Source organism: Drosophila ficusphila, unplaced genomic scaffold (genome assembly GCF_018152265.1).
Source record: "Drosophila ficusphila isolate 14025-0441.05 unplaced genomic scaffold, ASM1815226v1 contig_286, whole genome shotgun sequence".
In the NCBI taxonomy this organism is placed as follows: domain Eukaryota; kingdom Metazoa; phylum Arthropoda; class Insecta; order Diptera; family Drosophilidae; genus Drosophila; species Drosophila ficusphila.
The window spans coordinates 3,065,449-3,091,451 of record NW_025064189.1 but is presented as its reverse complement, the minus strand read 5'-3'; the positions used below and the strand labels follow the sequence as shown (position 1 = coordinate 3,091,451).

General features: G+C 40.0%; 6 protein-coding genes across 13 annotated transcripts in view; 1 reads left to right on the top strand and 5 right to left on the bottom strand.

Moving 5' to 3' along the window:
• The first annotated feature begins 3,830 nt into the window (after window positions 1-3,830).
• Window positions 3,831-5,139, top strand: LOC108089310 (collagenase). The gene has a single exon (XM_017187487.2). It carries the CDS (start codon window positions 3,996-3,998, stop codon window positions 4,839-4,841), a length of 846 nt encoding a protein of 281 aa, XP_017042976.1. The 5' UTR covers window positions 3,831-3,995; the 3' UTR covers window positions 4,842-5,139.
• A 1,287-nt stretch (window positions 5,140-6,426) lies between these two features.
• LOC122319702 (adenylate kinase isoenzyme 1-like) lies at window positions 6,427-10,260 on the bottom strand. 2 transcript variants are annotated; one of them, XM_043207770.1, is made up of 5 exons: window positions 9,949-10,260; window positions 8,085-8,168; window positions 7,717-7,839; window positions 6,866-7,243; window positions 6,427-6,802 (listed from the first exon to the last, which is right to left on the bottom strand). In XM_043207770.1, exons 1-5 carry the CDS (start codon window positions 9,949-9,951, stop codon window positions 6,701-6,703), a joined length of 690 nt encoding a protein of 229 aa, XP_043063705.1. In that variant the 5' UTR covers window positions 9,952-10,260; the 3' UTR covers window positions 6,427-6,700. The 2 variants fall into 2 exon arrangements, with proteins under 2 accessions (XP_043063705.1, XP_043063706.1); XM_043207771.1 differs by lacking the exon at window positions 8,085-8,168 and having other exon boundaries at window positions 9,949-10,157.
• Window positions 10,261-10,435: 175 nt separating this feature from the next.
• On the bottom strand, window positions 10,436-12,173 carry LOC108089408 (adenylate kinase isoenzyme 1-like). Its single transcript, XM_017187605.2, has 7 exons — window positions 12,023-12,173; window positions 11,855-11,970; window positions 11,610-11,797; window positions 11,384-11,557; window positions 11,205-11,324; window positions 11,005-11,144; window positions 10,436-10,953 (listed from the first exon to the last, which is right to left on the bottom strand). The coding sequence occupies exons 4-7, from the start codon at window positions 11,384-11,386 to the stop codon at window positions 10,656-10,658; spliced, it is 561 nt and encodes a 186-aa protein (XP_017043094.1). The 5' UTR covers window positions 11,387-11,557; window positions 11,610-11,797; window positions 11,855-11,970; window positions 12,023-12,173; the 3' UTR covers window positions 10,436-10,655.
• A 113-nt stretch (window positions 12,174-12,286) lies between these two features.
• LOC108089409 (adenylate kinase isoenzyme 1-like) lies at window positions 12,287-13,613 on the bottom strand. Its single transcript, XM_017187607.2, has 4 exons — window positions 13,500-13,613; window positions 13,322-13,441; window positions 13,122-13,261; window positions 12,287-13,071 (listed from the first exon to the last, which is right to left on the bottom strand). Exons 1-4 carry the CDS (start codon window positions 13,500-13,502, stop codon window positions 12,774-12,776), a joined length of 561 nt encoding a protein of 186 aa, XP_017043096.1. The 5' UTR covers window positions 13,503-13,613; the 3' UTR covers window positions 12,287-12,773.
• Window positions 13,614-13,756: 143 nt separating this feature from the next.
• Window positions 13,757-15,110, bottom strand: LOC108089406. 2 transcript variants are annotated; one of them, XM_017187602.2, is made up of 4 exons: window positions 15,025-15,110; window positions 14,857-14,972; window positions 14,612-14,799; window positions 13,757-14,557 (listed from the first exon to the last, which is right to left on the bottom strand). In XM_017187602.2, exons 1-4 carry the CDS (start codon window positions 15,084-15,086, stop codon window positions 13,766-13,768), a joined length of 1,158 nt encoding a protein of 385 aa, XP_017043091.1. In that variant the 5' UTR covers window positions 15,087-15,110; the 3' UTR covers window positions 13,757-13,765. The 2 variants fall into 2 exon arrangements, with proteins under 2 accessions (XP_017043091.1, XP_017043090.1); XM_017187601.2 differs by having other exon boundaries at window positions 14,857-14,981; window positions 15,025-15,101.
• A 223-nt stretch (window positions 15,111-15,333) lies between these two features.
• LOC108089405 (palmitoyltransferase app) overlaps window positions 15,334-26,003 on the bottom strand; it is a 63,921-nt gene continuing 53,251 nt past the window's right edge. For 5 of the 6 annotated variants that reach the window (XM_017187595.2, XM_017187598.2, XM_017187597.2 and 2 more), the window contains 6 exons: window positions 25,328-25,512; window positions 23,443-23,554; window positions 23,218-23,372; window positions 22,607-22,728; window positions 22,337-22,550; window positions 18,068-21,987 (listed from right to left, as the gene is read on the bottom strand). In XM_017187595.2, the coding sequence (XP_017043084.1) occupies window positions 20,815-21,987; window positions 22,337-22,550; window positions 22,607-22,728; window positions 23,218-23,372; window positions 23,443-23,554; window positions 25,328-25,512 (1,961 nt within the window). In that variant the 3' untranslated portion in view covers window positions 18,068-20,814. Of the gene's footprint in view, window positions 17,058-18,067; window positions 21,988-22,336; window positions 22,551-22,606; window positions 22,729-23,217; window positions 23,373-23,442; window positions 23,555-25,327; window positions 25,513-26,003 lie in introns of those variants that run through there. The other variant, XM_017187600.2, reaches the window with a different exon arrangement.

The following is a 26,003-nucleotide window of genomic DNA, read 5'->3' as shown; positions in this document are numbered from 1 at the left end:
TTGGATTGGATTCGAGAATGAATCATCATAACTCAGATAAAGGAAAAGCCGTCAATATGACGTCAAGTTTAAGGCACTCTTAAAGTTTGAAGAGCGTGCTCGTAGTCATGTTTGCTTATAAACGAATGGTTATTGCCCACTTATGATTGGAAAACATTAATAGACATCTTCAAATTAAATGGCTATCAACATCAGGTTTCTGTTGTTTACCAATCAAACATAACATAATTTGGTTGGGCCTTTATTTACCAAATAAATTCTGCGATGTTATGGCTTCATCAGAAATAATGTTTTTGAAAATTAAGAAATACAAATTTCAATCTTGATTTTCGATCTTTTTTTATAAGATCTTTTCCACGGAGAACTGTAAAATAAGATCAAATATTTATTTCTGATCCAAATTATTTTAATCTCAAAAAAGTTTCTATTATTTAATTTTGAAGTATTCATTAAGTTTATAAAGACAGTAATCTTTTAAGAACTGTTAATAAATTATGTAATTAAATTTATTAATTTGTAAACAAAAAGTAAGAAATTAATAAATGAAACCAAACAAGTTTTTATTAATTAACTTTTAGGTACACAAATATTATCTCGACTTAGTAGCTTAAGAAGACAGTAATCCTTTGAAAATTGTGAATATATTTTAATTTTATAACTTTTAACGTTTCCAGTTTAATATTCTATTTTGTTAAATCTTACGAACTAATAACTTGGATTCGATATAAGCCTTGCATTATCAATTTCGTGAGTTGTTGATACACATTTATAAGGTAAGGCTGTTGTTCTCGGCCGTTCTAATCGTTCTAATTTATATGCAAATTCCAATGGCTTATTAATGTCGAGACAGTCGAATTATAATTAATTATTTCGGCGCCACTAAGTTGTTCGATATGTCGCAGCATAATTCACAAAGTCGGATCCAACGATCATCGATCGGTAAATTCCCAAATTCCCATTAGAACCGAGAACTTCTCTATGGGCGTGATTTCTTCTCTACAAGTTTTAAAGGCGGTTTTCCGGCTTAATCAATTCCTTATCTGTGAGCAAAACATATCAAGTTTTATAAGCGGCTTTAGCTGCGCTTCATTTGGCAGCATATTAATGGCATGCAAATTTAATTTGACAACTTGACGTATTATGCGACTTCGAGTCGAGATGCCAAGACGATTTGTTTTGACGACTTTCTTAGCTTTTTTATTGGACATTTGGATTGGCATTTCGCACGTGTTTTTTGGGAATTCCAGTGTGCTCGGAACTGCAGCTAGTTTTTTATTATTTTACTAAGTTAATACCATTAAGATACGATACATAATCCGTCGCCGTCGTCTGGATAACTGGCGCCAAAAAAGTTTCTTTAACTTTTTGGCTAACGGCTATCAAGCGATCAAGCGATCATCTTTCTTTCTCGGCTAATGATAAATGCCTTTGATGAATTTCAGCAAATTTTGTTTGCTACACAGTCAGGTCGTCATGGGAGTTTGTTTTTGTGGCCCAGTATTCGTGTTCGGTTATTTTTGGGTAATCCCCAAGCGCTATAAATTTCTTCTAAGCGGCTCTTTCTTCTTTCTTTTTTTGTTTGCCGTCCCCTCTGGATTCTCCACTGATTCTCCTTCTTGGTTTTTTGGCATAAAATTAGGTCCAACCGGATCTAGTTTACCCAAAAACTCTCTGGCCGAGAAACATTTGGAAGATCGAGCCCTCGGGATGAGTGGGTCGAGTGGAACTTTTACTGCCTGGCGAAAAGTGGTATAACGACTACTGGTTCTACGCCGTTGCATATTAAAAGCTCATTCGCCGGCACATTAATTAATTTCCGAACACCAAACAAATGGCATTAGCTGACGTCAACGGACGATTTGATTTGATATGGCCATTTCGATCCACCGACGCCGATATCTTGGTCAATGCACTCCACATGCGTCTTACTCTGTTCGTCAGTCGGTTGTATTAATTTAATCCAGCTTTCTAGGTGATATTTCTCTAATTCCGAAGTCCGTCAAGGTCGGCTACTTTCTCGGACAAGGTAAGCAACATTTCTGTGGCGCCAATGACGAGAGCCGCTGAACTTTGCGGACGAAAACAACGATCTCTTATTATTTTTTTTTGGGTGTTCCCAACGCCTTAATTTGCATCAATTTACATCTCGGATTCCCGGTCGCGTAATTTAAATGTTGATTGTCAAATAAATCTCGCCGGTTCTGCGGGGTAATTTATTCAAAGCATTCGGCCAAAAAATGAAATATGCACTCTGTCGGTGGCACTAAAACTCAAATTGGCCCGAAAAAGCCAGAAAGTAAAGTTCTAAAACCTGTCCTATAAAGTTTGACGATGTGCTGAAAAGTAATTGGAAGATTAGCCTGTCCATCAATAAAAGACACCTCCCAGAACGGGAAGTTATATAGTTATATATCCTACACGTGCTGTTTTAGATTCCTAGAAAGGAATTTTATTATAATATCCAGGGGATTCATCTCGTAAAAACTGCTTTGCACTTTTATGTCCAATTAACTTTATTAGTGTTTGTTTATTAATAATCTTCAACCTGCCAATGAGTAATGCAAATATGACGATCTTAGAAGTAAAATAATCCCCGATTTCGGTTTGCTCTATCGGATTTAAAGGCACGTGTAATTGCCAGGATCAATTAGAGATATCTTTTTCCACTCCTCGAGATTAACATATCATTTACGTACTTAATTCCGCTAAAAACAAAGGCATTCTCGAGGTGTTTTTTACAATTCGGCTGCTAATTAAGTAAATAAAATTAAGGCGATCGGCGATCTCCGTTGATTTTTATTAACAACACAAACGGCTGGCGCCAAGCAAATTAACTCCCATTTGAAATGTTTGTTTTTATTGGTTTTTTGGAATTTTTTTGGCAACGTAGATCGAGAAAGAAAACAGGAAAAGCGCAAGAAAACATTAGAACACAAAAACATTGATTGAGTCAGCATTGTTGTGATGATTCTGATTTGGAGCGGAATCCGCATATTAATTTGTTGATAAATAATAAACCGACTGCTAACTTGATTCATCGCTGTTACCCCGAATTTCGTCCGAAAGTTTTGCTTGAAATTGGCAAAAAATTTCGTGGACTTTGAGGCGTAAATGAATAACTTATTTGAGACAAATTCTCGATGGCGCCACTGAATCAAAAAATTTCGGAGTTCCCGCTGTTTACGGATGAAGATGCGCAAAAGCAACTTTCAAATTAAAAAAAAAAAAAATTCCATCTTTTTCAGTTGAATGAAACATTTCCAACTCTCCGAATTGCTGAGACTGAGCCAAAGAAAAACGACTATGAAAACGGGTCTTCTAATGAGAATTCCACTGAAGTTTATACATAATTAAAATCGTATTTGTCACCCAAAAACGTTCTATCCACCGAAAGGGGCGGTGGTTTTCTGTCCGAAATCCATCTGGAATACCTGTTCTATTGTCTGCCGCCAAGTTAACTTGTATCTCGATTTTCTCTGGCCAACAAAAAATATGAATTTAATAAGCATTTTGAAAGCCTCTCCATCTGATTTGTGAAATTTGATATTTCGGTATGGGACGCAATCGAACTAACCCAGTTCCCACTTCCGTTTCCCATTTAAAAATTTGAACTTTGCTTGGACTAAGCGCGCCAAATGAAAATCGGCCGACTATCAGCTTTTATAAACGAGATTTTACGACTTGTTTGCTGTCATAACAACAGGCTACCGGAGAAGAGTCGGCCGATCGGTTGAAATGAGCAGAGAGATAAATCCGAGAGCCCAGATAACCGGCGAAATATTTTTGCTGAGCGCGAGCGACGAGGTATAAAATATCACGGCTCCATCAGAATGGATTTAAACTGAAGCGAACGTTCAAAGCGCGCAGAACTCAACAAACAAGTTACGCAAAAAATTCCCAAAAAAACAGACTCAAATAAAATAGAATATATAAAGATCCGTTAAGAACGAGAAAAGTTAGTGACAAGTGCAGTAATCAAATAAACAGAGTTAAAAATGTTGAACAACAGAATAGCCCAGCTGCTGGGATTGGGAATGATCTTGATGCTGATTTGGGCAACCAAACCCACAGAAAGTTACGCCGTGGGACACTCGAAATACGGACGGATCGAGAAGTTCCCCTACCAGGTGATGCTCATTGGCAAACAATTATGGCGCAAACGCATCCTGTGTGGAGGAACTTTGTTGGATCGCCGTTGGATCCTCACAGCAGGACACTGCACCATGGGAGTGACCCACTACGATGTGTACTTGGGCACCAAGAGCGTGGAGGATACCCAGCAGCTCGGAGGATTGGTGCTGCGATCGAATAAGTTTATTGTTCACGAGCGTTTCAATCCGGAGACGGCGGCCAATGACATTGCGCTGGTGAAGCTGCCGCAGGATATTGCCTTCACCGCGAGGATTCAGCCCGCTCAGCTGCCCAGCAGATATCGCCACGATCAGTTCGCGGGGATGAGCGTGGTGGCCAGCGGATGGGGCGCCATGGTGGAGATGACCAACTCCGATTCGATGCAGTACACCGAGCTGAAGGTGATCTCAAATGCGGAGTGCGCCCAGGAGTACGATGTGGTCACCGCGGGAGTGATCTGTGCCAAGGGTCTGCAGGATGAAACAGTCTGCACCGGCGACTCTGGTGGTCCTTTGGTATTGAAGGACACCCAAATGGTGGTGGGCATTACGAGTTTTGGACCCGCCGATGGTTGTGAGACCAACATTCCCGGTGGCTTCACGCGGGTAACGCACTACCTGGACTGGATCGAGAGCAAGATCGGTGGACGCAGTGCACCGCATCAGCAGTATCACCACCACCAGCAGTACAGTGATAACAATCTCATTTAAGATGGATCCTCGCACTCCATTCGCCACCTCCGACTGAATCTTATAGCTTTATGTTCGAAAGATATTCTCCAATCTTGTGATATACCTCTCATTGAAATCTGTACATTGTTTTTTAGCTTTAACTATTTAAACATCTATATATTTATTTTAGTTGTAAGAGTGACAAGCGGTTACTAAAAAATAGTTGAAAAACAACAAGCCGCCAAACAAAAAGAAAGCAACAAATGATGCAAAATAAGAAATTGTATATGAAAATAAAAGAAAAAAAGAAAAAAAAAAAAACAATAATACCACCAAAAACCTGCTTCGAATTTTCTGTCTGTTTAGTCATGCTGATTTTTGTGTGGAATTGGAATTCCCGCATTTGGGGATCTGATCTCGACCGGCGATATTCGCCCGATAAAAACTTTTACGTCGTCGAGTGATAATTTCCGATGGGTTAACTGTTTCGTTTTCTATATAACAGCCACGAGTTTTCTGATCGCTCTGTTTGGTTTTACATAACTCACGAAACGCACAATTATCAAGCATCTTTTTATTTTGAAAACCACTTACTTTACATAATATTTGTGTGTTGACTTTACACTCGAGTCGATCTTTGAGAACGCGAACCCACTCCACTCCAGTTCGAAGTCGAAGGGGAGCTCCTCCGTCCGATGGATGACGTTCGTCTGTCCCACTTGGTATTTAGTTCCGTAATAGATCGACGATTCTGACGATATTTCTACCAGTTTTTTGAGTTGGAGAGGCGTCGGATTTTCTTTTTGGCCTTTGTTATGCGAATTGTGTCAGATCTATTTTGCTTTTTAAACTGAAGTGACGCACTTCGGAGTTAGAAGATTCTTTCGATGGCAGATTTATCATTTATTGATATCATCTAATGGCCCGAAATACCTCTGATTTAACTGGGCTCAGAAGCAATTCACCCTGCGGTCATAAAGCTGTTCAAGTCGATCAATTAACCCGATGACTCGCTCTAATTTAAATTCGCCAGCGAAGCCATTTAATTTATTATGACTGGAGGAGCAGTTTATCGGGTGCAACTTGTTAATCTGTATCGGAGATATATTCACCGATTTGGGAAAGTTCCTCAATAATACTCTGATATAACCATAAGTAAGAGGAACATTCTTGTTTGGACTTAACTCACAAAACAGTAGGAGGTTTGAACATCAATTTAGTGCGAAAAGCCCATGTAAATGAGATATTTAGATACGAGGTTAAGTTTGTTCTACTTCACTCCCACAACATTTAAATGCTGATAGCAAACTGGTTCACTGAACTAAACGAGCTTATAGTTTTCGATAATAAATCACGAGGCTCTCACAGCAGCAGCACATTCAAGGCAAATGATTCGAATGTTTTCCTTTCAAGCACACGCGCCCTTGGATCGTTCAATTAGTTTATGAATAATTGGCCAGAGACTTGCTAAATAAAATCCCTAAATCGTGGCAGGTTAAGATTTGCATTGAATAAAATTACTAACAGCATGCTAACTACTTAATTGCAGTCATTAATTTGTAAAGGTTTTATGACCTTTCTGACTCAGTAATCGAAGGGTACAAAGTTGGCAATACAGAAGTTGTAATATATCTGTAAGCCTTACAAAAAGTTTATTCAATTTGTAATGTGTAAATTTATTTAAAGCACTAGATCAATTATTGCTTGCAATCGATTGAAGGATAATGCCATTAAATATGGTAACATAATATAGATTTAAACTAATTTATTTGGTGTTTCGCTTTCATTTGTGCTCAGCGTTTTAAGATTGTGAGGTTCGCGCTAAAAAGTGCATTATAAAGTTTGGTTTCGTTGCTTTGCTAACTTTGGTACCGGTTTCCTAATGGATTCCCAATTTACTAGCACTGGGCGGCGGCTGCCTGCTTCTTCTTCTTCAGCACACAGTCAATGGCCTGGACGACTTCCAAAAAGATATCTTCCACGTCACGTTCGGCATTGATCTGCGTTATAAAGTCGTGAATTAAAAGGGGAATTTTTTTTCGATCTCAATTAGGTAAACTTGCCGTCAGGGTTTTGGCCTCGTAGAGCTCCAGGATGGCGTTGGTGTTCTGCCTAAAGGTCTGCAGGCGAGCCCTGATGGTCTTCTCATTGTCATCCTCCCGTTTCACCGATGAAGCTGCGGCACGCGCCATAATTCGCTGCAACATCGTGTCCTCGGAGCAGTCGAAGTACAGAGCCAGATCGGCGGGAGCAACGCGGGCCTCGAACTCCACGCCCTGGTTCTTCTCCCGCGGGTATCCGTCGATGAGGAATCCCTTCGAGCTTCCCTTGGCGCGGACAATGGCGTCGTTGAGCAGCGACAGCACCTCGGCGTTGGACACCAAGCCTCCGCTGGACATTATCTCCTGCAGCTGGCGACCCTTGTCCGATCCAGAAGCCACCTTGAAATATCAAGAAATATTAATAATAGTATAAGGTATAAAGAAATAAAATATTCTAAGAAAATATTGTTTATATACGAATATGACAATTTTAAATCAATTTGTTATAATTTCAAAACAATTTGTAGAAATGGTTGGATAAACTATTCCATTAAACATAAACTTTTCTCTCTACAGAAAGACCAGAAAATTGTTATGATCTTATATGACTCTAGTTACTAGATTTATTTTAACAAATCGTAAAAAAAAGGCTGTACAAATATTGTTAAAATTGCGATTGTTTTTACTCTAATAATATACAAAAAGTGTTTTTCAATTTAAATAAATTGTGTATGTTTCTAGATTTAAATGCATATCCGCAGCCAAAACGAATTCCAAACAGGATAGAAAACGCTTTCCAAGACAAAAACAATATCTCCCTGGCATTTCCGAACAGAACAGCGGAACTATTCCAGTATTTATGACCAAATTACCTCATTGCGCAGCAAATCACCGCTGCTCAGATGTGTGAATCCGTATTTTTCCACAATTTTGGCGCACTGGGTGCCCTTTCCGCAGCCGGGTCCACCCAAGATCCAGATGATGGGAATATCAGACTGCAAAGACAAGAAAAAGGTTAGTAAGGTCACAACACCGAGACGAATTAACATCTACAATTAGCCGGGGTTAGAGTTCACATTTAGCCAAGCTTAGTTTGGTTAAAAGGGGGAATTTTGATATTTCTCGGGTCTAAAAACTTTTGGTGATGAAGCGGCGGCCAGACAGAACATGCCATACATCAAGTAATCCTAGTAGAGGATATAGAGTACCCATCGATTTGGCCTTTCAATGGGATACTTACACTGGCCCGAGCCTTTCGGAGCTCCTCGGCTTTGAGCTTCTCCACGGCCTCCTTCTTCATTGCCATTTGGTGACACATAAATAACTACACAATCGAGACAGTTGGTTGGGGTTGGTTAGATTTCTCAAAGTTATAGTGTTATTGAACTATATGTTCGAGATATGTATTTGCCTTTCGGTTAATATGTAGTTATTAGTATTTTGGGCAATCTGCCAGCAGCGAATGTACCTCAAATGTTTGCCGACAACAAAGTTCGCACGCTACTGTGTGAAATGCACACATGTACTATATACGATTTAATTATTACATCTGCCCATGACATTGATCATGAACAAAAACCACTGCGTAACACACACATCATCACTATTATCCATTGGTTGTCTGGTAATTCAAAGCAATTGGCACCTCTTCTCCATTCGCGCAAATGGTTTTGTTAATGGTTTGATTTCATCAAAAAATCCCAATTATTGTAAACAATTGAATCGCCCCCGTTGTCGGCCCGTGACCATACTATATACTATATAGCTATAGAGCGTGTGCGTTCGGATCAGCTTTTGATATAGTGTTCGAGGCCCCCGTCGATTTTCGCCTGTTCCGCATTGTCGCACTCATCGAGAAATTTTTGGGTGCAAAAAAATAAAACATTGAAAATGAATGGATTCTGGCTGCTTGATAATAATATTCAGGTTGTTTGCTGGCACCTTTGTTTTTCCTTAGAGCATAAATTCAGTGATTTTTATTTTCTCTGACGTTGTTTTTAGCTGGCTTTTCTCTCAGCACATTTCTACGCATTCGAAGCGTTGCGTGTGAGAATTTATGATTTTCAAACTAATTTACGTAATTTGGTGAACATATAAACTAGTTCAGTGACTTCTCAATGTCATTTCCAAGGAGCCCCGTGGTTAATAATTAAGCACTGACCTGTACACATTAGTTGAACATTTGTTTCGGTTCCCGAGTAGTTAGATTTAATTATAGAATAAGAGCTTCACACATGCTTTCTGTTCAAACGGAACTGGAAAACTATCCAGTCAACTCGAAGGAATTTTTATGGAAGCCAACTCTTGCTCTTGCTATTTCTTTTATAAGGCTTTTTGTTTCTTTGTTTTGACAATTTAATAATGCGACGCGACTAAGTCAAGACAAAAAAAAAAATAAAACCGGCATGACTGTCTAGTTCGAGTAGCGCCAATAAACACATTTTAACTGCTTTTTGGCGACGAGGTTTGGGGTTTGGGACTTGCTAATGAATCAAGCCCCGCCAGAAATTCCTGTGTATCGGGGCAACTGGTAATAAATTTATTCAAATCGGGATTTTGACGTCAAAATTCGACGGGGCTTGGAATGCGAATTTCGTTTTTTTATTGTTTGTTTGCTTCGTTTGGGTTACTAATTTGTGGCTTTGTTTGTTTGTTTTCGGGGAATTTCACAGGTTCGTAATCGTTTTGAATTAGGAGAGGCTCTATTTTAAAACCGGGAGACGTAAACAGTGAACAGCTGACGGGGGAGATTCTCGGCTTAAAAAGAGAGTAACTGTAACTGAGAGTGTTAGCTTCTCGGCTCAAAAAGAGAGTAACTGCAACTGAGAGTGTAAGCTTGTGCCCCCAAAAAAACACTCTCGAGTGCATCGCAAGGTCAAGTGCATTACAAGTGGCTCAAGGTCTAGCTGCCTGTTCTCAATTTTAAACTCAAAAAATAAATAAAACAAAACTTGAAATTAGCAGTTAAAGTGTTTGTAGAGATTTCAATCAGAGTAGAACTTTTCGTGTAGGTTACATACAAATAAAAATAAACTGGGCAATAAGCAGAAACGGAAAAGAAACATAAAAATCACTGGGGCACCCGCACTGCGAAAACCACTCACCATGATGATGTATACTAGATATACACGTCGCTGTTGCGGGCCTTTGGCTAAATAAATCGCGAGATTTGCGGTAGTTTGGTAGCAGCCGATGCCTGACTAGCCCTCCTTCTGCCAGTTGCCGTTCAAGTCGATTTTCCCAGCGATTCGATTGCTCCGCCCGACGAGATTTTCCACCGCCCTCTGTGCTGCGTGTGTTGAGAGTGACTGAATGAAAAGGCTTTCGATTCGATCCGATTCGGCTAACGGCTAACGGTTTCACTGCGCGTACACAGACGCTCACGCGAGCTTTCCTGCGAAGCTTTCCGACTGCCAGTGCTTTTGTTTTGGCCGGTCCACCAACAACCCGAACTTTTTCAATACGAATTTTGAGTATTATAGCCGCTGTGTTTCATGTTTCCATTATGAAGATTGGTAGCGCCGTAACTATTCCAACTTAAATTGATCCAATTTCAAATTGTTTTTTCAGTTTTAATTTTTTGAGTATTATTTCTGAGGTGGTTCATTTTGCCATAAAACAAGGTACCATCTTTTGGAAAAGAATCTTTTTGCTTTTTTTGCTTTCATGACTTGAAATTTCTGTAGATTTGCATTTTTGGGGTGGTTTTTTTTTAAAGATTTAACATATTTTTACTTTACCGATAAGCGCAGTTTTTGTTTTGTAATAGTTCAAATTCGGTTTTTATATAACACCCATCATAAGTAATCATCTAGCGAGCGATTGACAATTTTGACCTATGACGAACAAAGTGGTTCATGCTAGCCTGAATTTCTTCGAACACTTTATCAGGTTCTTGGTCGCCATTAACGATCAGGGTAATGTCTGCATATCTTTCTATTACAGGCCTCGAAGCATTTACGTACGCTGGATACCTGGGACGTGATGCAGTGGAAGATTGGGAACTGCGTTGATTGCCGACTTCCTCTTCCATTTCCAAGGCAATGATTATGCTGGGCGAACCGAGCTTGTCCTCTAATATTTCAGCCTCCTCCAAATTAGCAGGGTATCTATAAGTAGACATAATTAAATATTTTCCAAGCAGCGCTGGCTTTTCCTACCCATCAATTACAAAACCCTTATTATTTCGTTGGGTTATCATTTGTTGTTCGATCAAAGGTATAATTTCTAATAGGGGAACTGCGTTTCCGGTTGCTTGTATATCTGCGAATTTTTCTCCAATTTTGGTCTTTGCTGACATCTGAAAAGCACACAAATATTTTATTTAATATACATCACTAAATTTATCAGTTAAGTTTACCTCATAATCCATCAATTCGACGGGGTCAATATGCGTGTATCCATACTTTTGTACTATTTTCTGAGTCTGAGTTCCTTTGCCGCTTCCCGGACCGCCCATCATCCAAATAATAGGAATATCCTGTAAAATAGACGGCCTAAATGATCACACATCCTTATTATTATTAGTTATCAACTTACCATATTTATTTTATTATTTTAATCAAAACACGTCCTAAACATTCATGTCAAAAGCTACTTTCTTCTTTTTAAGGTTTCCGTTTTTTTGGTAAATAATTATTAGTTATATTGAAACTGTGTACAAAAAATGGCCGAACTTTTCGCTTACTAATTTTCCGAGAAGGAGCACATAAGCTAAAATATAGCTTTATGAATTGGAATAAAAAGAAATTTAACTATAATTTACCAGTTCCAGTAGGAACAAGGCCTCGTAGTATTCCAAATAGAGCTTTCCATGTTCACTATATCCGAAATTTTCGAATTTCCCATCCTTTCGTATGAGTTCTGCCACTTGTTGCTCCTCATTCCAAGTGGCAAGAGCTCTTCCTCCATATCTTTCTATGCGGGGCACTGATAATTGAGCTCTTAAATGATCTAACATTTTATAAATATATCTTGGAATGATTTTAATTATATATTATTTATGTTTACCTTGGGCTTGTTTAAGCTCCTCAAGTTCCAATTCAGTTCCTTAATTTTCTGTACGTTTTAAACCTCCACTCAGAGCTTCAAACTCCGTGCGACGATGCGCAATTAGTTCTTGAGCACTGGAATTGCTAAAGTTTGAGCTTCGTGATGGTAATTTAATTTATAAAATACCTTAAATACGAGGTTTTTGGATGAATTTCCACAAGTTCCGTATCCAATGTTTTGATGTCCATGTCAGTGTGACCGAAATAAGACGAAATATTAATTGCTATCGATGAATCTATATTCCTTTGGCGGCTTTTAAACATATTCAAAAGCTTAGGTGATTTGCCAGAATTGGAGTAAACTAATTTTACGCTGGTTGAAATCACCAAAAAAAACAATGAAAAATTTTTTTTCAATCAAAAACCCCCCTCAGATTGAAATTCTAAAATCGCCACTGTCCATAGAATTGATTGCTCCTTTATTTTGTCGATCTCGTTAATGCCTTCGAATTGTTAACATTGTTCACCCCATTGGTCGTTCCACCAATAACCCGAACTTTTTCAAATCGAATTTTGAATATTATAATCGCTGTGGTTCATGTTTCCATGATGAAGATCGGTAGCGCCTTAACTATACCGATTTAATTCAATCCAATTAGCAATTGTTTTTGTCCGGTTTGATTTTTTGAGTATTATTTCTGAGGGTGTTCATTTTGTTATAAATCGATGTACCTTCTTTTGGGAAAGAAACTTTCTGCAATTTCCATCATTTTATGCCGATTTTTAACTTTTAATTTTTGCAGATATCCAGAATTAGCTTATGTTGCTGGGGAGGTTTCTAAAAATTGAACTTATTTTTACTTTCCCGATAGGAGCAGTTTTTTTTTTTTTCAAAGTTCAAATTCAGTTTTTATGTAACACCCATCATAAGTATTCATCTACCGAGTGACTGACAATTTTGACCTATGACGAACAAAGCGGTCCATGTTAGCCTGAATTTCATCAAACACTCTTTCAGGTTCTTGGTCTCCATTAACAATCAGAGTAATGTCTGCATATCTTTGTATTACCGGCCTCGAGGCACTTACATACTCTGAATAACTGGGACGTGAGGCCGTGGAAGATTGGGAACTGCGTCGATTGCCGACTTCCTCTCTCAATTCCAACGCAATGATTTTGCTGGGCGGACCGAGCTTGTCCTCTAGTATATTAGCCTCCTCCAAATCAGCAGGGTATCTATAAGTAAAAGTAATTAAATATTTCCTAAAGAACGTTGTCTTTCCTACCCATCAATTACAGAACCCTTATTATTTCGGTGGGTTATCATTTGATGTTTGATCAAAGGTATAATTTCTAATAGGGGAACTGTGTTTCCGGCAGTTTGCATATTTGTGAATTTTTCTCCAATTTTGGTCTTTGCTGACATCTGTAAAGCACACAGATATTCAAGTAAATATGCATCACTAAATTTATCAGTTAATTTTACCTCATAATCCACCAATTCGACGGGGTCAATATGAGTGTATCCGTACTTTTGCGCTATTTTCTGGGTCTGAGTTCCTTTGCCGCTTCCCGGACCGCCCATCATCCAAATAATTGGAGCATTCTGTAGAATAGAAGGCCTAAATGATACCTGTCCATATTATTATTAGTCGTCAACTTACCATAGTTACGCTGGATTTTAATCAAAACACGTCCTAAACATTCATGTCAAAACACGTCCTAATCATAAAAGTCAATACACGTCCTAAACAAACAAGTCAAAAGCTACTTTCTTCTTTTTAAGATTTCCATTTTTTCGTAAATAATTATTTGTTCTATTGAAACTGTGTACAAACAATGCATAGTAAATAAAATAAATTTTTGGGGGTTTGCTCACGTTCTCACGTAAAATTTATTGACATGGCACCTCCGCAGTTTTTGGTAATCATCAACTTATATAGTATAAAAAGGCCTGTATCTGTTTGGATTCACTAACGGATACGACAAGCAATGGTGCGGTGTGAAGATTCTGATTCTGAATCTTTGAAATTTCATCATGAGTAGGAAAAGCCTCTTGATTTGAAAGAATGATTACATTAAAGTTGGGTGGCTTTGGTAAGCTCTTCTTAAAACCATCGTTGTGAAGATGCAGATCAAAGGTTATTTTGAAAGAAGAGGGTTTTATGTCTTCTCTTTTGGCAAAGCCTTGACTTTCAAGTTGCACAATATCAAACTTTTCAAAGATCTTTTCAAATTTGGAATATGAATAATCTTCTTTAAGGTGATCCACTAGACTTCGACCGGTTATGGAAAACTTTATTTTTTTGCTAGCAGGTTCTTCGATTAGATCTTTACTTGCTCTTTGCTTTCTGCCGTTGAATTTGAAATCTATGGATTCTTCTGTGATATCTGGCTGTACTTGCCTTTGAGACACAATTTGTTCCCTCATGTCTTCCATTTGTTTTTTTATTACCGAGTAAAAAGGTGAAATTTTAATGTGATCCGGCACTTGTTGATTTCCCAGTTTCTCTTTCAGAATTGCCCAAACACAATCTTCACTGGTTACTGTCTCTGATGTTTTTTCAGGCGGCGTGTGTTTGACGACTATATAGCCAGCACGGGATAATGCGGAATAAACCAGGTAATGGCTGAACCTTTCGCTTTCCAACTTTCCAAGAAGCAGAACATAAGCTTGTTCTATCGAAACTACTGAACCATAGAACTCCAGTTGTAGCCGACCCTAAAATATAGCTTTATGAATTGGAATAAAGAGGAATTTAATACTATAACTTACCAGTTCCAGTAAGAACAAGGCCTCGTAGTATTCCAAATAGAGCTTTCCATGTTCACTATATCCGAAATTTTCGAACTTCCCATCCTTTCGTATGACTTCTGCCACTTGTTGCTCTTCATTCCAAATGGCAAGAGCTCTTCCTCCATATCTTTCTATGCGGGGCACTGATAATTGAGCTCTTAAATAATCTAACATTTTATAAATATATCTTGGAATGATTTTAATTATATATTATTTATGTTTACCTTGGGCTTGTTTAAGCTCCTCAAGTTCCAACTCAGTTCCTTCATTTTCTGTACGTTTTAAACCTCCACTCAGAGCTTCAAACTCCGTGCGACGATGCGCAATTAGTTCTTGAGCACTGGGATTACTAAAATTTGAGCTTCGTGATGGTAATTTAATTCATAAAATACCTTAAATACGAAGTTCTTGGATGAATTTCCACAAGTTCCGTATCCAATGTTTTGATGTCCATGTCAGTGTGACCGAAATGAGACCGTTGAGAAATACCATCAAATTCCAACAAGTCAAAATATAAATTTGATATCGACGCATCGATATAATTTTGGCGGCTTTTAATCATATTTAAACGACTAGGTGAAATGCCATAATATATTAATATAAAAGAAACTTTCGCTTGGTCAAATCCTTCACTGTTTGGCTTACGAATAAAAAAAAAGTTAGATACCCAATTTGTCAAATAATAACGACATATGTCAATCTTCTCTATTTATAAATCTTTATTCTTTGTATAATTGTAGTTTTGTTAGTTTCGCATAACATACGCTTAACATTTTGCTCTCTCATGCAATGGAGCTTGTCGAAATCTCGAACTCGTTTTAATTGATGTCATATAACATTTTACACCTTGAAAATACACTTAATGGTAGATTTTATGAACATTTAATACACCACATTGTTGCTTTTAACTCTTACACTGTTAACATTTCTCGTCCCCTTCGACAATTTCAACTTCACGTATATTGCAGGATATTTCTAGTTGGCTTTTCTTTGTTTCTTCGGTTTCTTACTACACCGCAAATGTTTTTTTAAACTCTGAACTGCGAAACGACTCCTGCTGTTTCTGCTGTTTTGTAAAAACTTAAATACAAAAATTATACACTATAACTAACCGTACATTGTATATGTGTATCATTATGTATATGTACTTATAATTGATTTATATGTATGCGTCGTGTATTGTATAAACAGTTTCTCCATAGTATTGGTTTGCTCCTTTATTTTGTCATTCTCGTTAATGCCTTCGAATTGTTAACATTGTTCACCACATTTGTATTATACATATGCATACATATATCCGTAAATGCTTTAGTTATTATCCATCTACATATATGCATAGATATATATATATAAATATTTCTGATTTGAACGCGTAACGCTTTAAGGTAATATTTTTTATCTGCCTGCTGATAGGTAGTTTCTCTATTTCTCCCCCGAAACACCGCGTTACACATACATATGTAGTTTTTTTTTTTAAATAAAAAAGGTCATAGTTCAAGTAAAAGCACGGAAAAATAAATAATACTCTCCCCCTTGACATGATTATCTACACTTATGTACAGGACAGCAAGGACCGCTTAGACTATGGCCACGTTCGAAGAGGTGGTGGCAGTCGGTTTGCCCGACTTCACCAGACAGGACTGCGAATTGTTGCCCATGCTGGAGCCATCCAGGCTGTCCAAATCGAGAGCGGTATCGATCATCGTGGTGTCGTGCAGCATCCTCAGTCTCTCGGCGGACTTCACCTGCTCGGCTCCATCTCCCAGGGATTTCCTCTTCACGTGACACGATGCACTAACCGGATCGTCCAGGTCGAGATCATCGCAGAGCAGAGTGGAGGACAGCACATTGTTGGCCTGATCCAATTGCTGTTGCTGTTGCTGCTGGCGTTCATCGATGATGTTGGAGTAAACATGCAGATTGGAGTCATTGGAATTACTTGCTGCCACTGCAGGCACATTGCTGTACATGTTCTCCGTTTTGCCGGTGATGGCAGCAGCCAGTAGAGCTGCTCCCGCCGAGGGTTTCCCCGAACTGCTGGCTCCTGCCTCAGCTCGAACATGGTTGTCCGCTAGCGAGGAGTTAACCAGAGCCGCCTCGAAGTCCGCATCGAAGAGGTTGCTATAACTGCCGCTGCGGTTGCGCATTTCCCTCGCCTTGTTGGAGGCAATTGCGGCCACGGCGGCCACCACTTCCGGACTGCCCACCACCACCACATCGGGATCGTCCAACTCATCCTCACTGCTGGCGGTGGCCAACTGATTCTCATAGCTTACGGTGCCGCCATTGGAAATCTGGCGCTGTTTGTGATGACGATGGCGATACTGACGCGACTGGGTGGCCGTTTGGTGGGTGTAGGCCGGAATGTCCATTTGGGCCAGCGGTATCTCGTTGTCCACCAACTGAGCTAGACTATTGGAATTACCTGGGAACAAAAGCAGAGAGCCCTGATTAGTGAATGGCATTTAATTCGCTTCGCTTTTGTATGTTTAATTAATGCATGTAAAATATTCAAATGCTCATTACAACAAATTTGCCAACTAATTTAAAATTCGAATTTCAATTTAGAGCAGTTTTTTTTTTTTTTTTTTTTTGCTAGTGGTTTTACTGCTCTTTTGCTAGTGGTCAATGATGGTTTGTTTTGATTCGGTTTGGTTTTAGCTGTGGGAAAAATAAAACAATTTGAATATGCAAATAATCATAAATGCTGAAAAGGGCTGCAAATTAAAATCGTAATTGAATTAAACGGGATTTTTGTCAGTTGAAACGAACAAATACACGTGTAATTGAATCGGGGAAACGCCGCCAGTCCTTTTCCGGAGGACTCTCGGCTGCCGGCTGCTGGCATAAGTGGGCGAAATCAACATAATTCGAAACTCATCAGTCGATAAGCTCTTGAACCAATAAACAACGATAACTGAATATTAAATGACAAACGGCGGAGGAGAGTTTGCGCAAATAAAGAGCGAAACTAGGCGCTAATTAATGGACTCAGAAGAGGATTGGATTCAGTGGGTAAGTCGGTGCCAATTGAACAATTTAAAGCATGCTTTCAAAATGTTGTGAGTACAATAATAATTAGGTGTATACAACAACTGCAGCTTGCCAATAAATAATCGCTAAATACCATATTAAACTTTGATTTTTTGGGTTGTTGTGTTTGGTTGGTGTTTTTTCTTTTTTTTTGGTGGTGAAGATGATTCCTTTAGGTTTTTGATGGAAACGAATTGAGATGAGCAATATAATGGATGGTCAAAAGAATATTTCGCGCTGGCAGGTTAAGCAACAGGAAAATCAACTCAAAGATATATGGTTATGCAGTGTAGCTAAGTTCAAACGAAACTCTAAAGCTTTAATTATATTTCAGGTTTTTTCGGTTATTTTTGGTTACATACAACAATTAAATGTTTTTGGCATTAGGAGAAAACTCACCCAATTAAGGCTTAAAATGCATTTTTACTCTAGTCTTAAGCGGCCCTCGACAACTTTCGCTCAATTGCAGTTTTTGTTTTGGTTTTTACGGTTTGGTTTGGTTTGGTTTGGTTAGTTTCACAAAATAGTAACAGACACAAATTGCAAGTTTTGTTTGGTTTTTTGTTTTTCCCAGAGTCAAGTTGAAAGATACAGAAAGAGTTTGACATTAGTGTGCGATAAATCAAGAAGAAGAAGGTTATAGCTTTTTTGGTGGATGTGTGCGCGCTTTGCCAGTCAAAACCAAAATCGGGGTAACCTGAAGATAATGGAAAAATGTAGAGGAGAGCAGAGATTCGCGAACGGAAACCAAAAAAATCAGAAGCTGAAAGCTATAGCTTCCGTTTTGTGTATATATAGTATGTGTTCGGGTGATTCGGGGGATTTATAGTTCCAATAATCGATCAGGATCGTAAGTAGGTCTCACGGTCTCTTCCTGAAAGTTAGCGATACGCTTCAACATCGGGATTAGTACTTAAGTTTAGTTATAGATCTGACGATCCGCAATCGGATCAATTTTAAACATACGCTAGATACACTTTATTGCCCAACATTTAACCATACATATGTGTATATATAAGTATATAAATTTACTTTTTCATCAGTTAACACTCGCTTTCACGCCCTCAATTCGGCATGAAATGTATATATATATAATATATATAACTACCTACAACGTCAATTACCTCGCTAATGCGCATTACACTTGCAATTAATTATAAAAGGAACCCATAATATTGTTAATGCTCAAGATTTAAAGCCTTGGAGGCGGCGTGCGAACCGCAATTATTTCTTTAAGCTGCCTTAAATACCTAAATACGCTTTACGATTTTTTCACCTCCCCAAAAGTCCAGCAATCTCCTGCCCGAGAAATGTTTTCCTCTTTCAACTATTACAACTAGGTATAAATATTTCAATTTCAATTTCATTTTCAATTTCCATTTCAATTTCAACGCATTGTTTGGTATTTTTGTTTATTGCTAATTATTTGCAGCAGTCACTTGGCAATGTTCCAATATTCAAGATTAAGACATATTTCGATATTTGATATTCGGATCCGTTTGCAACAATTTTCTCGTATTCCACTAGTAGTTTAAAAATGACATAGTTTTTATCAAATTCTTATTGAATCTCGTGTTTAGTTTACGTTTACATATAATTTTTGTTTTCATTGTAAAAATGAAAAAAGTCCTAACAAAATGTTGTTGCTTCGATAAATGGCAGTTATTTTGGCTCATTACGTGTGTTTTGCTAATTGTTTTTATTTCCGTTTCCTAATTGCAAGTTAAAGTTTTCGTTCGTAATCTATATTCGATTGTGAAACCTTCCAAATTATTCAAAAATAATAAACAACTTAAGGCCCAAGTGACTGCGATCGTTTAAAGGCTTTTCCAGCCTTGGGAAATCTCACAAGGTTCCCAAAAAACAAAAATCAAAACTTAAGCATTTTACGAGGCGAACAAAGTCAAACATGCTTGGTTTTTTTTGGGATTTTGGTTTACTGGTTTCAAAGGTTTCTTTTTTGGTTTATGGTTTTTGGTTTTCTGGTTAGTAGGTTGCTTGGTTGGTTAGTTGGTTGGTAAGTTGGTTGGTAAGTTGGTTGGTGTCTTCACTATTTTGGAGGTGGCGGCGCTGGGACGTAGACCAAGGTGGATACACATACACGGGTGGCAAATTGCGGCCCCTGGCGCCGAATCTCCTCTATTGCAATCGCATTTGCAGCAGAAGAGATCCGACGCACTTAGCCTGGGAAGCAGGTGCTATATAAACGCAAAAGTTTCTATGAACCAAGTTCTTTTTAAGGAAAAACAACGAACGGGGAACTCTACAGTTGGTTTGGCAGGGGGAATTACTTAAACATTAAACAAAAATCATACAAGTTCGACTTCTACGAAAAGGGTGCAAACACAAATTCGGATTTCAGGCTGCAAAAAGGAGGTTTAGCATTTTAATTTGCTCTAACATCTAAGCGCATCATGGAAGCCAAGTGAGTCTCGCAAATGTGCCACAATCAGACTGTGAGAGGAGATTCCCTCAAAGTTTAAAATCAAGGCTGCAAACTTTTAAATTTATTCGGTCCGTTGGCTCGAACATTCAGTTGGGGGAAAATATTTACTTTGCAAATCGAAGCCAAAGAATTTCCTTTGATAAATTGCCAGAAACAAAGTGCTCAAGCAAAGCTGTTCATTTTTAACCAAATTAAAATTCAAACTTTCTTGTTTATAAATCCAAAATAATCCTTAAGTGCTTCTTGTTTACATTTTAAATAATACTAAGCATATAATTGGTGTGTCTTTTTACCAAGGCAATATTACAACTTAAGATTTAATGCCACGTGCAGTTGAAATTTTCCAAAAGCCGAACCTTTTGAAAAGAGTTCGGTTACAAAATCGGTTTGCAGCCTTGACAAAAGTATATATACAATGCAAACTATTAAGCCCTTATGATTAGATCCTAAACGAAGTAAACTAACTAACTAAATCATATTTTTGCTTATTTTTTCTCAAATAAAGAGAGAGGAGATTCCGGAAAGTGGACCCTTAGCAAAAGCGTGAAAGCAGTAGGAATGGGGCTGGCCAGTTCCCAACCTTATGTACAGCGCCTAACAACCGATCGAGGAGGAGCAGCAGGCTAAACCCTACTATATCCCTACTATATCGGACCACCAAACGGACCGAGTGGGCGTGGCAGCTGCTGGGTAGTGCTGCGTACTATGACGAATCGCTGCCCGCCGCATCTTCGATGATCGAATTTAAATCGATGTTGAACGAGTACTCGTAGAGATTCGAGTAGCGATCGCGCTCCTTCCACGGCGACCGGTGATTCATATAAAGATTTCGTTTACTAACACGAAAGATCTGGCTGTCCTTGATCGACTGATCGTCGTCGCAGGGTTCACCGCCACCGCCAAAGTCACATTCGCGGATGGTCAGTCGATTCGTCGGCGACTTCAGTTCGAACATCACCTCCTGATGCTTATACGGTTTCCTCATTGGCAGCGGTTGATAGCCAGCTATGTTGACCTTCTGCGAATCCACCGACATCGTCGACTGGCGACGCATCCCGCGCGCCTGCTTCGGAAACGGATAGTTCCGCATCAGATTGGAGTCGGTGCTGCGCTGCGGCGAATAGTACTTGAAGTCCGTTGGCGCCGGCGGCTGGGGCGCCGAGGTGTGTATGGTGGTCAGGGTGCTGTTGCTGGCGGAGATCGCTCCGCTGGCCTGCAACTGCAGCGTCGACGGTCGTCGCGGCGCCAGCGGCGGAGGAGCAGTGGCCAGGGAAACGGACACTGAAGTGGGTGCTGTTGTGGTGGAGGAAGAGGAACCACCACCACCACTGCCAGCACCACCTCCTGTATTCGTAGCCGTCGTTCCTGTACCACTGGCGCCGGATGCCACTGCTGCAGCCGCTGCTGCCACACTCCCAATGGCGGTGGTCTGCTGCGCGTGGACATGGTGGTGCAGCAGCGGCAGCGGCGAGTGGCGCACATCATCGTACGACGGTGTCAGCGGCAGGTGCAGCGATCGCTTCAGGTTCAGTCGATAGGAGGAGGACGTGGCCGGTGACCGGAGTAGCGATGGGGAGTTACATGGCATGGCATCGTAGTGATGCTGCTGCTGCTGCTGCTGCAGTTCGGCGGCAACGAGATGCTGCTTGAGCTGCTTGTGCTTGTTGCTGTGCTTCTTGCTGGCCTTGAACTGCTGCTGCGCACTGGCGGGCAGCAGGGTTTGCAGGGAGCAGCGCTGCTGGTGCTGCTTGCGTGACTTACCGTTCTGGACAAGATCGTAGCTGGGCGGCGAATGGTCGAAGCCGTTGCCATGGCCATTCCCATGGCCATTGATGGCACCTCCGTTGCCCTCCAGTGTCGAAGAGGAAGGATTTGACTGGTTGGTTGGTTGGTTGATTGTTGATTGTTGAATCGTGGTGTGATTGTGTCGATTTGTGGTGTATGATTCGAGTAGTAGTAGTAGTAGTAGAAGTAGTGGTGGTTACCAAAAAGAACATTGCATAGAACACAAAAAAAAAGAAGAATTCGAATTACAGATCGTCAAAAATGATGTGCAGACAAAAGGTTCTTCGTACGAGAGTTTCAATTTTCGGTACATAAGTTTGTTAATTAATTAAAAGGATCAAGCAAGCAGAGTGCCCAGACATTTAGATATTTTTAGATTTTGGTGGTGAGAAGGGGTGCGCTTGGATTGGCTCAATGTGGCCGGTGAGTTCACCGCTTACCTCGTCGTAGAAGCGGGGCTTCAGCTCCGCCCCACCGATGCTAATACCGCCGCCGGCACCACCGATCCCACCCATTCCGCCGCCGCCGCCGCCGCCCATCATCGGCTGCGAGGTGGTGACCATGTGCGAGGCACTCAGGACATCGCTGAGTGCGTGCCGCGGACTCGACTGGTGCTGCATCTGCTGGATGAACTCGTCGGTGGCGATTCCCCGTCTGTCGTGGTGGAGTTATTTAATATTATTTGAGTAACTCCGCTGGGATATTCTTACCTATCAATCAGCGAGGGCGTCATGGGTCCGCACAGGATGTGGCAGCAGTTCAGACAGATGTTCCCCCGCGAGTAGGGATTCTGGGTGCGGGGACCGCCTTTGGAGGAGAAGGATCCCTTGAGCTGTGGAGAGCAGCGGATTTAATTGGGATACAGATTCATTTTATTAGAGGATTTAAGTTGGAAATCGTTTTAAGTTTATCTTAAAGCTGTGTTGAATGATTTTGCAATCTGTTGTTTTAAATAATTTTAATTAATAATTTTAATACCAATATTTGAAATAAAGTTAGGCAATTAAATTAAATTAAAAGAGAAAATTTCAATAGTTAATAAAAGCTAAGCTTTCTAAAATTTTCATTTTAATTTTACTAACATTGTTACTGTTAATATTAATATTAATTAACGTATGTATTGTATGCGATGGTCACACTTCTAATCTCTGGAGAGAGGATGTGCTCTCTCGAGGGAGGAAGAAGCTTAACCATAACGGGGGTTTTGGTCAGTTCTAATTGAGCGTCACGAGGAGAATGAATAAATAGGTCCTGATACATATTGTTACTATTACTAATAATTCTAAATGTATGTATGTATGTATCGATATATTATACTCACATCCTCGTTGGTTGTCTGATCGCTAGTCGTCAGATAGGTATGGAAGCCGGCCAGGCCGATCACGGACCATATCGAGAAGAAGCAAATGAACACAACAATCACAGTGAAGGGCGCCTTCTTGATTACTTCGAAGACCTCCTGCTCGGTTTTCATCACTGCAGGCGGTATAAACATGAATAAATCATCTAGTTTATGGCATGCCATGGCATTCCATTGTGTACTCACATAAAACTAAATGCGTCACAGAGCACGAGAATATAAATACAGCTAAAAATGCCAATGAGACTAGAAACAAATAAAAGAACCGATAATTCCGCTTGCCCACGCAGTTTCCCACCTGAAAAAATGAAAACATTTACTTGGTTATAAAGACAAAACAGACAAAATAAAGTCGGTAACAAAAATCTGTGTTGAACCCGCCAGCATAATAAGGTTAATTGCATTTTCACGAGATGTGTGTGGCATTACCAAAATTACGACCGAGAAATGCCTTAATTTTCACCCCCCTTGTAACGCCATCCAACCATCCAACCAAACCCTTTGAATTCGCGAATGGCGGACGGCGAACTGCGAACCAAAACCCCAAAAGGCTCGAGTCGACCTTCAAGCCGTCAGTTGCGATTGTGTCGGTACTTTCGCTCCTCCAGGGCTTTAAATTACGCCCGAGCACAAGTAAATGAAAAGGGGCGAGATGGCAAAGGCATGACAGCAACACTAACTGAGGAAGACTTGATTTCCAGCAGACAGCGAAGTTTATACTCTTTATTTAAAGAGATTTTCCTTTTGGAAAGAAAAGCAAACAGTTGAAATTGAGACATACTTCAATTAAAAATAATAACCTGAATATTGCAACTCTAACGATGTAAATATCAACTGCTTTCTGAAAAATAGTTCAGGTTATGGAAAAGAAAAAAGTTTGTTGTCTACCAATAAGTTCTTAAAACTTTTTCAGTATAATTTAAAGCGCTTTAAATTTGAACACTTGATTCCAGCACATTGCTTTAACTATGGTCCCCTTAATGATGCAATTATTTTCATCATAAATTAAGTACTCATTGCACAGAGATCACAGAAAATGTGAAAATTTATCAGGTTGAGTGGAAATGAACGCTCAACTTAGCGTGAATTTTTAATGGCCTAACTGACCTTCCTCAAGTTAAATGGTTTGCAGGTCAATATAAATTGATTGTGAGGGCTAAAATCAAGGTAAAAACCATTTTCAAGCTGAAAGACACTGCAAATCAATATTGTCGTGGGACACGAAAGAAGAAAAGCCAAAAGCAATCAATTAGAAAATAATCACATAAATAGTTAAAGTGATTTCTTTTAAGGTTGCACAACAATTGATAGAAAGGACAATCAATTAATGAATATTAATATTTAAATAGCCGAGCTTAATTTAAACGCTCCATTTAACTGTGAATGGCGAGTACTTGTTCATAATCCGTAAGGGTATGTGCGATGATTTGGGTCCCCTGGGGATATTGGGCCTTAAGTAAGCACCTACCTCTGCCCCAAAATGTATGCTACACTCCCCCCGAAAACATAACCATCACAAATATGAGTGCGGCTACTTAAGTTAGTGTGTGTGTGTCTGTGGCTGGGGTTTTTTGTGCCAGTGTGGTTTGTTTGCTTGGTCCTGTCCAAACACACACCACCACATCTTGTTGCATCAGCGCGTCGCTGGCGGGGATAAAAAAAAATCAGAAAGAAAAAAAAACAGCAAAGGAGCGGGGAGTCCGAGTGCGCTTTTTATACGTTCCAGCTTGAAAAACGTGACGTGCGCTCGACTGAAATTATTTTTGCTAAAAAATTAGCAACCTCAGCGGTTGCAGCTGGAATTGGGTTAAAGTCAGCGACGACGACGAGAGGCTGGCAGTTGGTTTTGTGGCCCACTTTTCACCAGCCAGCGTTTCTAATGCGGCGCGGCGCTTGGCTCAATGTCAGTCGGCCGAAAAGGGAGGAGGTGCGTTGGAAATCTTTGGGGACAGGCTCTGTCGCCAGCTTTAGCTGGGAAGTGATTAAAATTGCGCCATTCCTAACGAGGTACCGGGTGTCCTTGTCAAGGATACCTTCTACTACTACTAACTAAGAATTAAAAGCTACTCACCCAGGGACAGTGGTGATCGAAGCGGTCCACGCAGTTGTCGCACAAACTGCAGTGCGAGGCTCTTGGCGGCCGGAAGATCTTGCAGGTGAAGCAGTACTTCAGCTTGACCGTCTGGCCCTTGACCAGGACCTCCTTGGTCCTTGGCGGCGGTCGATATGTGGGGCTGTTCAGCGAGTTTGGCACCTCTGCACGTGGTTGTTGTTCCATCAGGGATTCGGGTTATCCACACACACCAAAACACACACACATACGGGATTTATCCAGAACGACAACGCAGAGGAAATGCAGCATCATCGACAGCAGAAGGTTTGTTGACATGCAGGGGGAAAGAGCAAAAGTTTTCTCATTTTAAATATTTTCGTACAAAGGCAACAACAGCAACTCATTAGTGCAAAGGCAACGCAGCGTTCGCCTTTGATGGTGATTTTTATACGGCATATATATTTTTTACCCATTCCTTTTTTTTCTTATTTTTTTACGAGCGCGTTTTATTTTTTCATTCTATGTCATGCCACGCTCATTACTTTTTACGTTACGTGCTCCTCTTCTTCTTCTCCTCTCCCCTTTCTCTCCCACACACACACATACAAACTTAATGAAGTGAAAACAAATATATACATGAGTGTCTGTCTCTCACTCTCTCTCTATCTGTGTGTGTGTGTGTGTTTAAGTGGGC

What these genes read in the sequence shown, in the direction of transcription:
- LOC108089310 (XM_017187487.2), top strand. Translation starts at nt 3,996, where the DNA reads ATGTTGAACAACAGAATAGCCCAGCTGCTGGGATTGGGAATGATCTTG.
- LOC122319702 (XM_043207770.1), bottom strand. An exon ending in TCCGAAAGGCTCGGGCCAGT is followed by an intron (nt 7,840 to 8,084) that starts GTAAGTATCCCA and finishes TTGTCTTTGCAG; the next exon opens with TCTGATATTCCCATCATCTG. An exon ending in ACGAGGCCAAAACCCTGACG is followed by an intron (nt 6,803 to 6,865) that starts GCAAGTTTACCT and finishes TTTATAACGCAG; the next exon opens with ATCAATGCCGAACGTGACGT.
- LOC108089408 (XM_017187605.2), bottom strand. An exon ending in TCGAATTGATGGATTATGAG is followed by an intron (nt 11,145 to 11,204) that starts GTAAACTTAACT and finishes TGTGCTTTTCAG; the next exon opens with ATGTCAGCAAAGACCAAAAT. An exon ending in AAGGGTTTTGTAATTGATGG is followed by an intron (nt 10,954 to 11,004) that starts GTAGGAAAAGCC and finishes GTCTACTTATAG; the next exon opens with ATACCCTGCTAATTTGGAGG.
- LOC108089409 (XM_017187607.2), bottom strand. An exon ending in TCGAATTGGTGGATTATGAG is followed by an intron (nt 13,262 to 13,321) that starts GTAAAATTAACT and finishes TGTGCTTTACAG; the next exon opens with ATGTCAGCAAAGACCAAAAT. An exon ending in AAGGGTTCTGTAATTGATGG is followed by an intron (nt 13,072 to 13,121) that starts GTAGGAAAGACA and finishes TTTTACTTATAG; the next exon opens with ATACCCTGCTGATTTGGAGG.
- LOC108089406 (XM_017187601.2), bottom strand. Translation starts at nt 15,086, where the DNA reads ATGGACATCAAAACATTGGATACGGAACTTGTGGAAATTCATCCAAGA. An exon ending in CCAAGAACTTCGTATTTAAG is followed by an intron (nt 14,982 to 15,024) that starts GTATTTTATGAA and finishes CTCAAATTTTAG; the next exon opens with TAATCCCAGTGCTCAAGAAC. An exon ending in GGAGCTTAAACAAGCCCAAG is followed by an intron (nt 14,800 to 14,856) that starts GTAAACATAAAT and finishes ATAAAATGTTAG; the next exon opens with ATTATTTAAGAGCTCAATTA.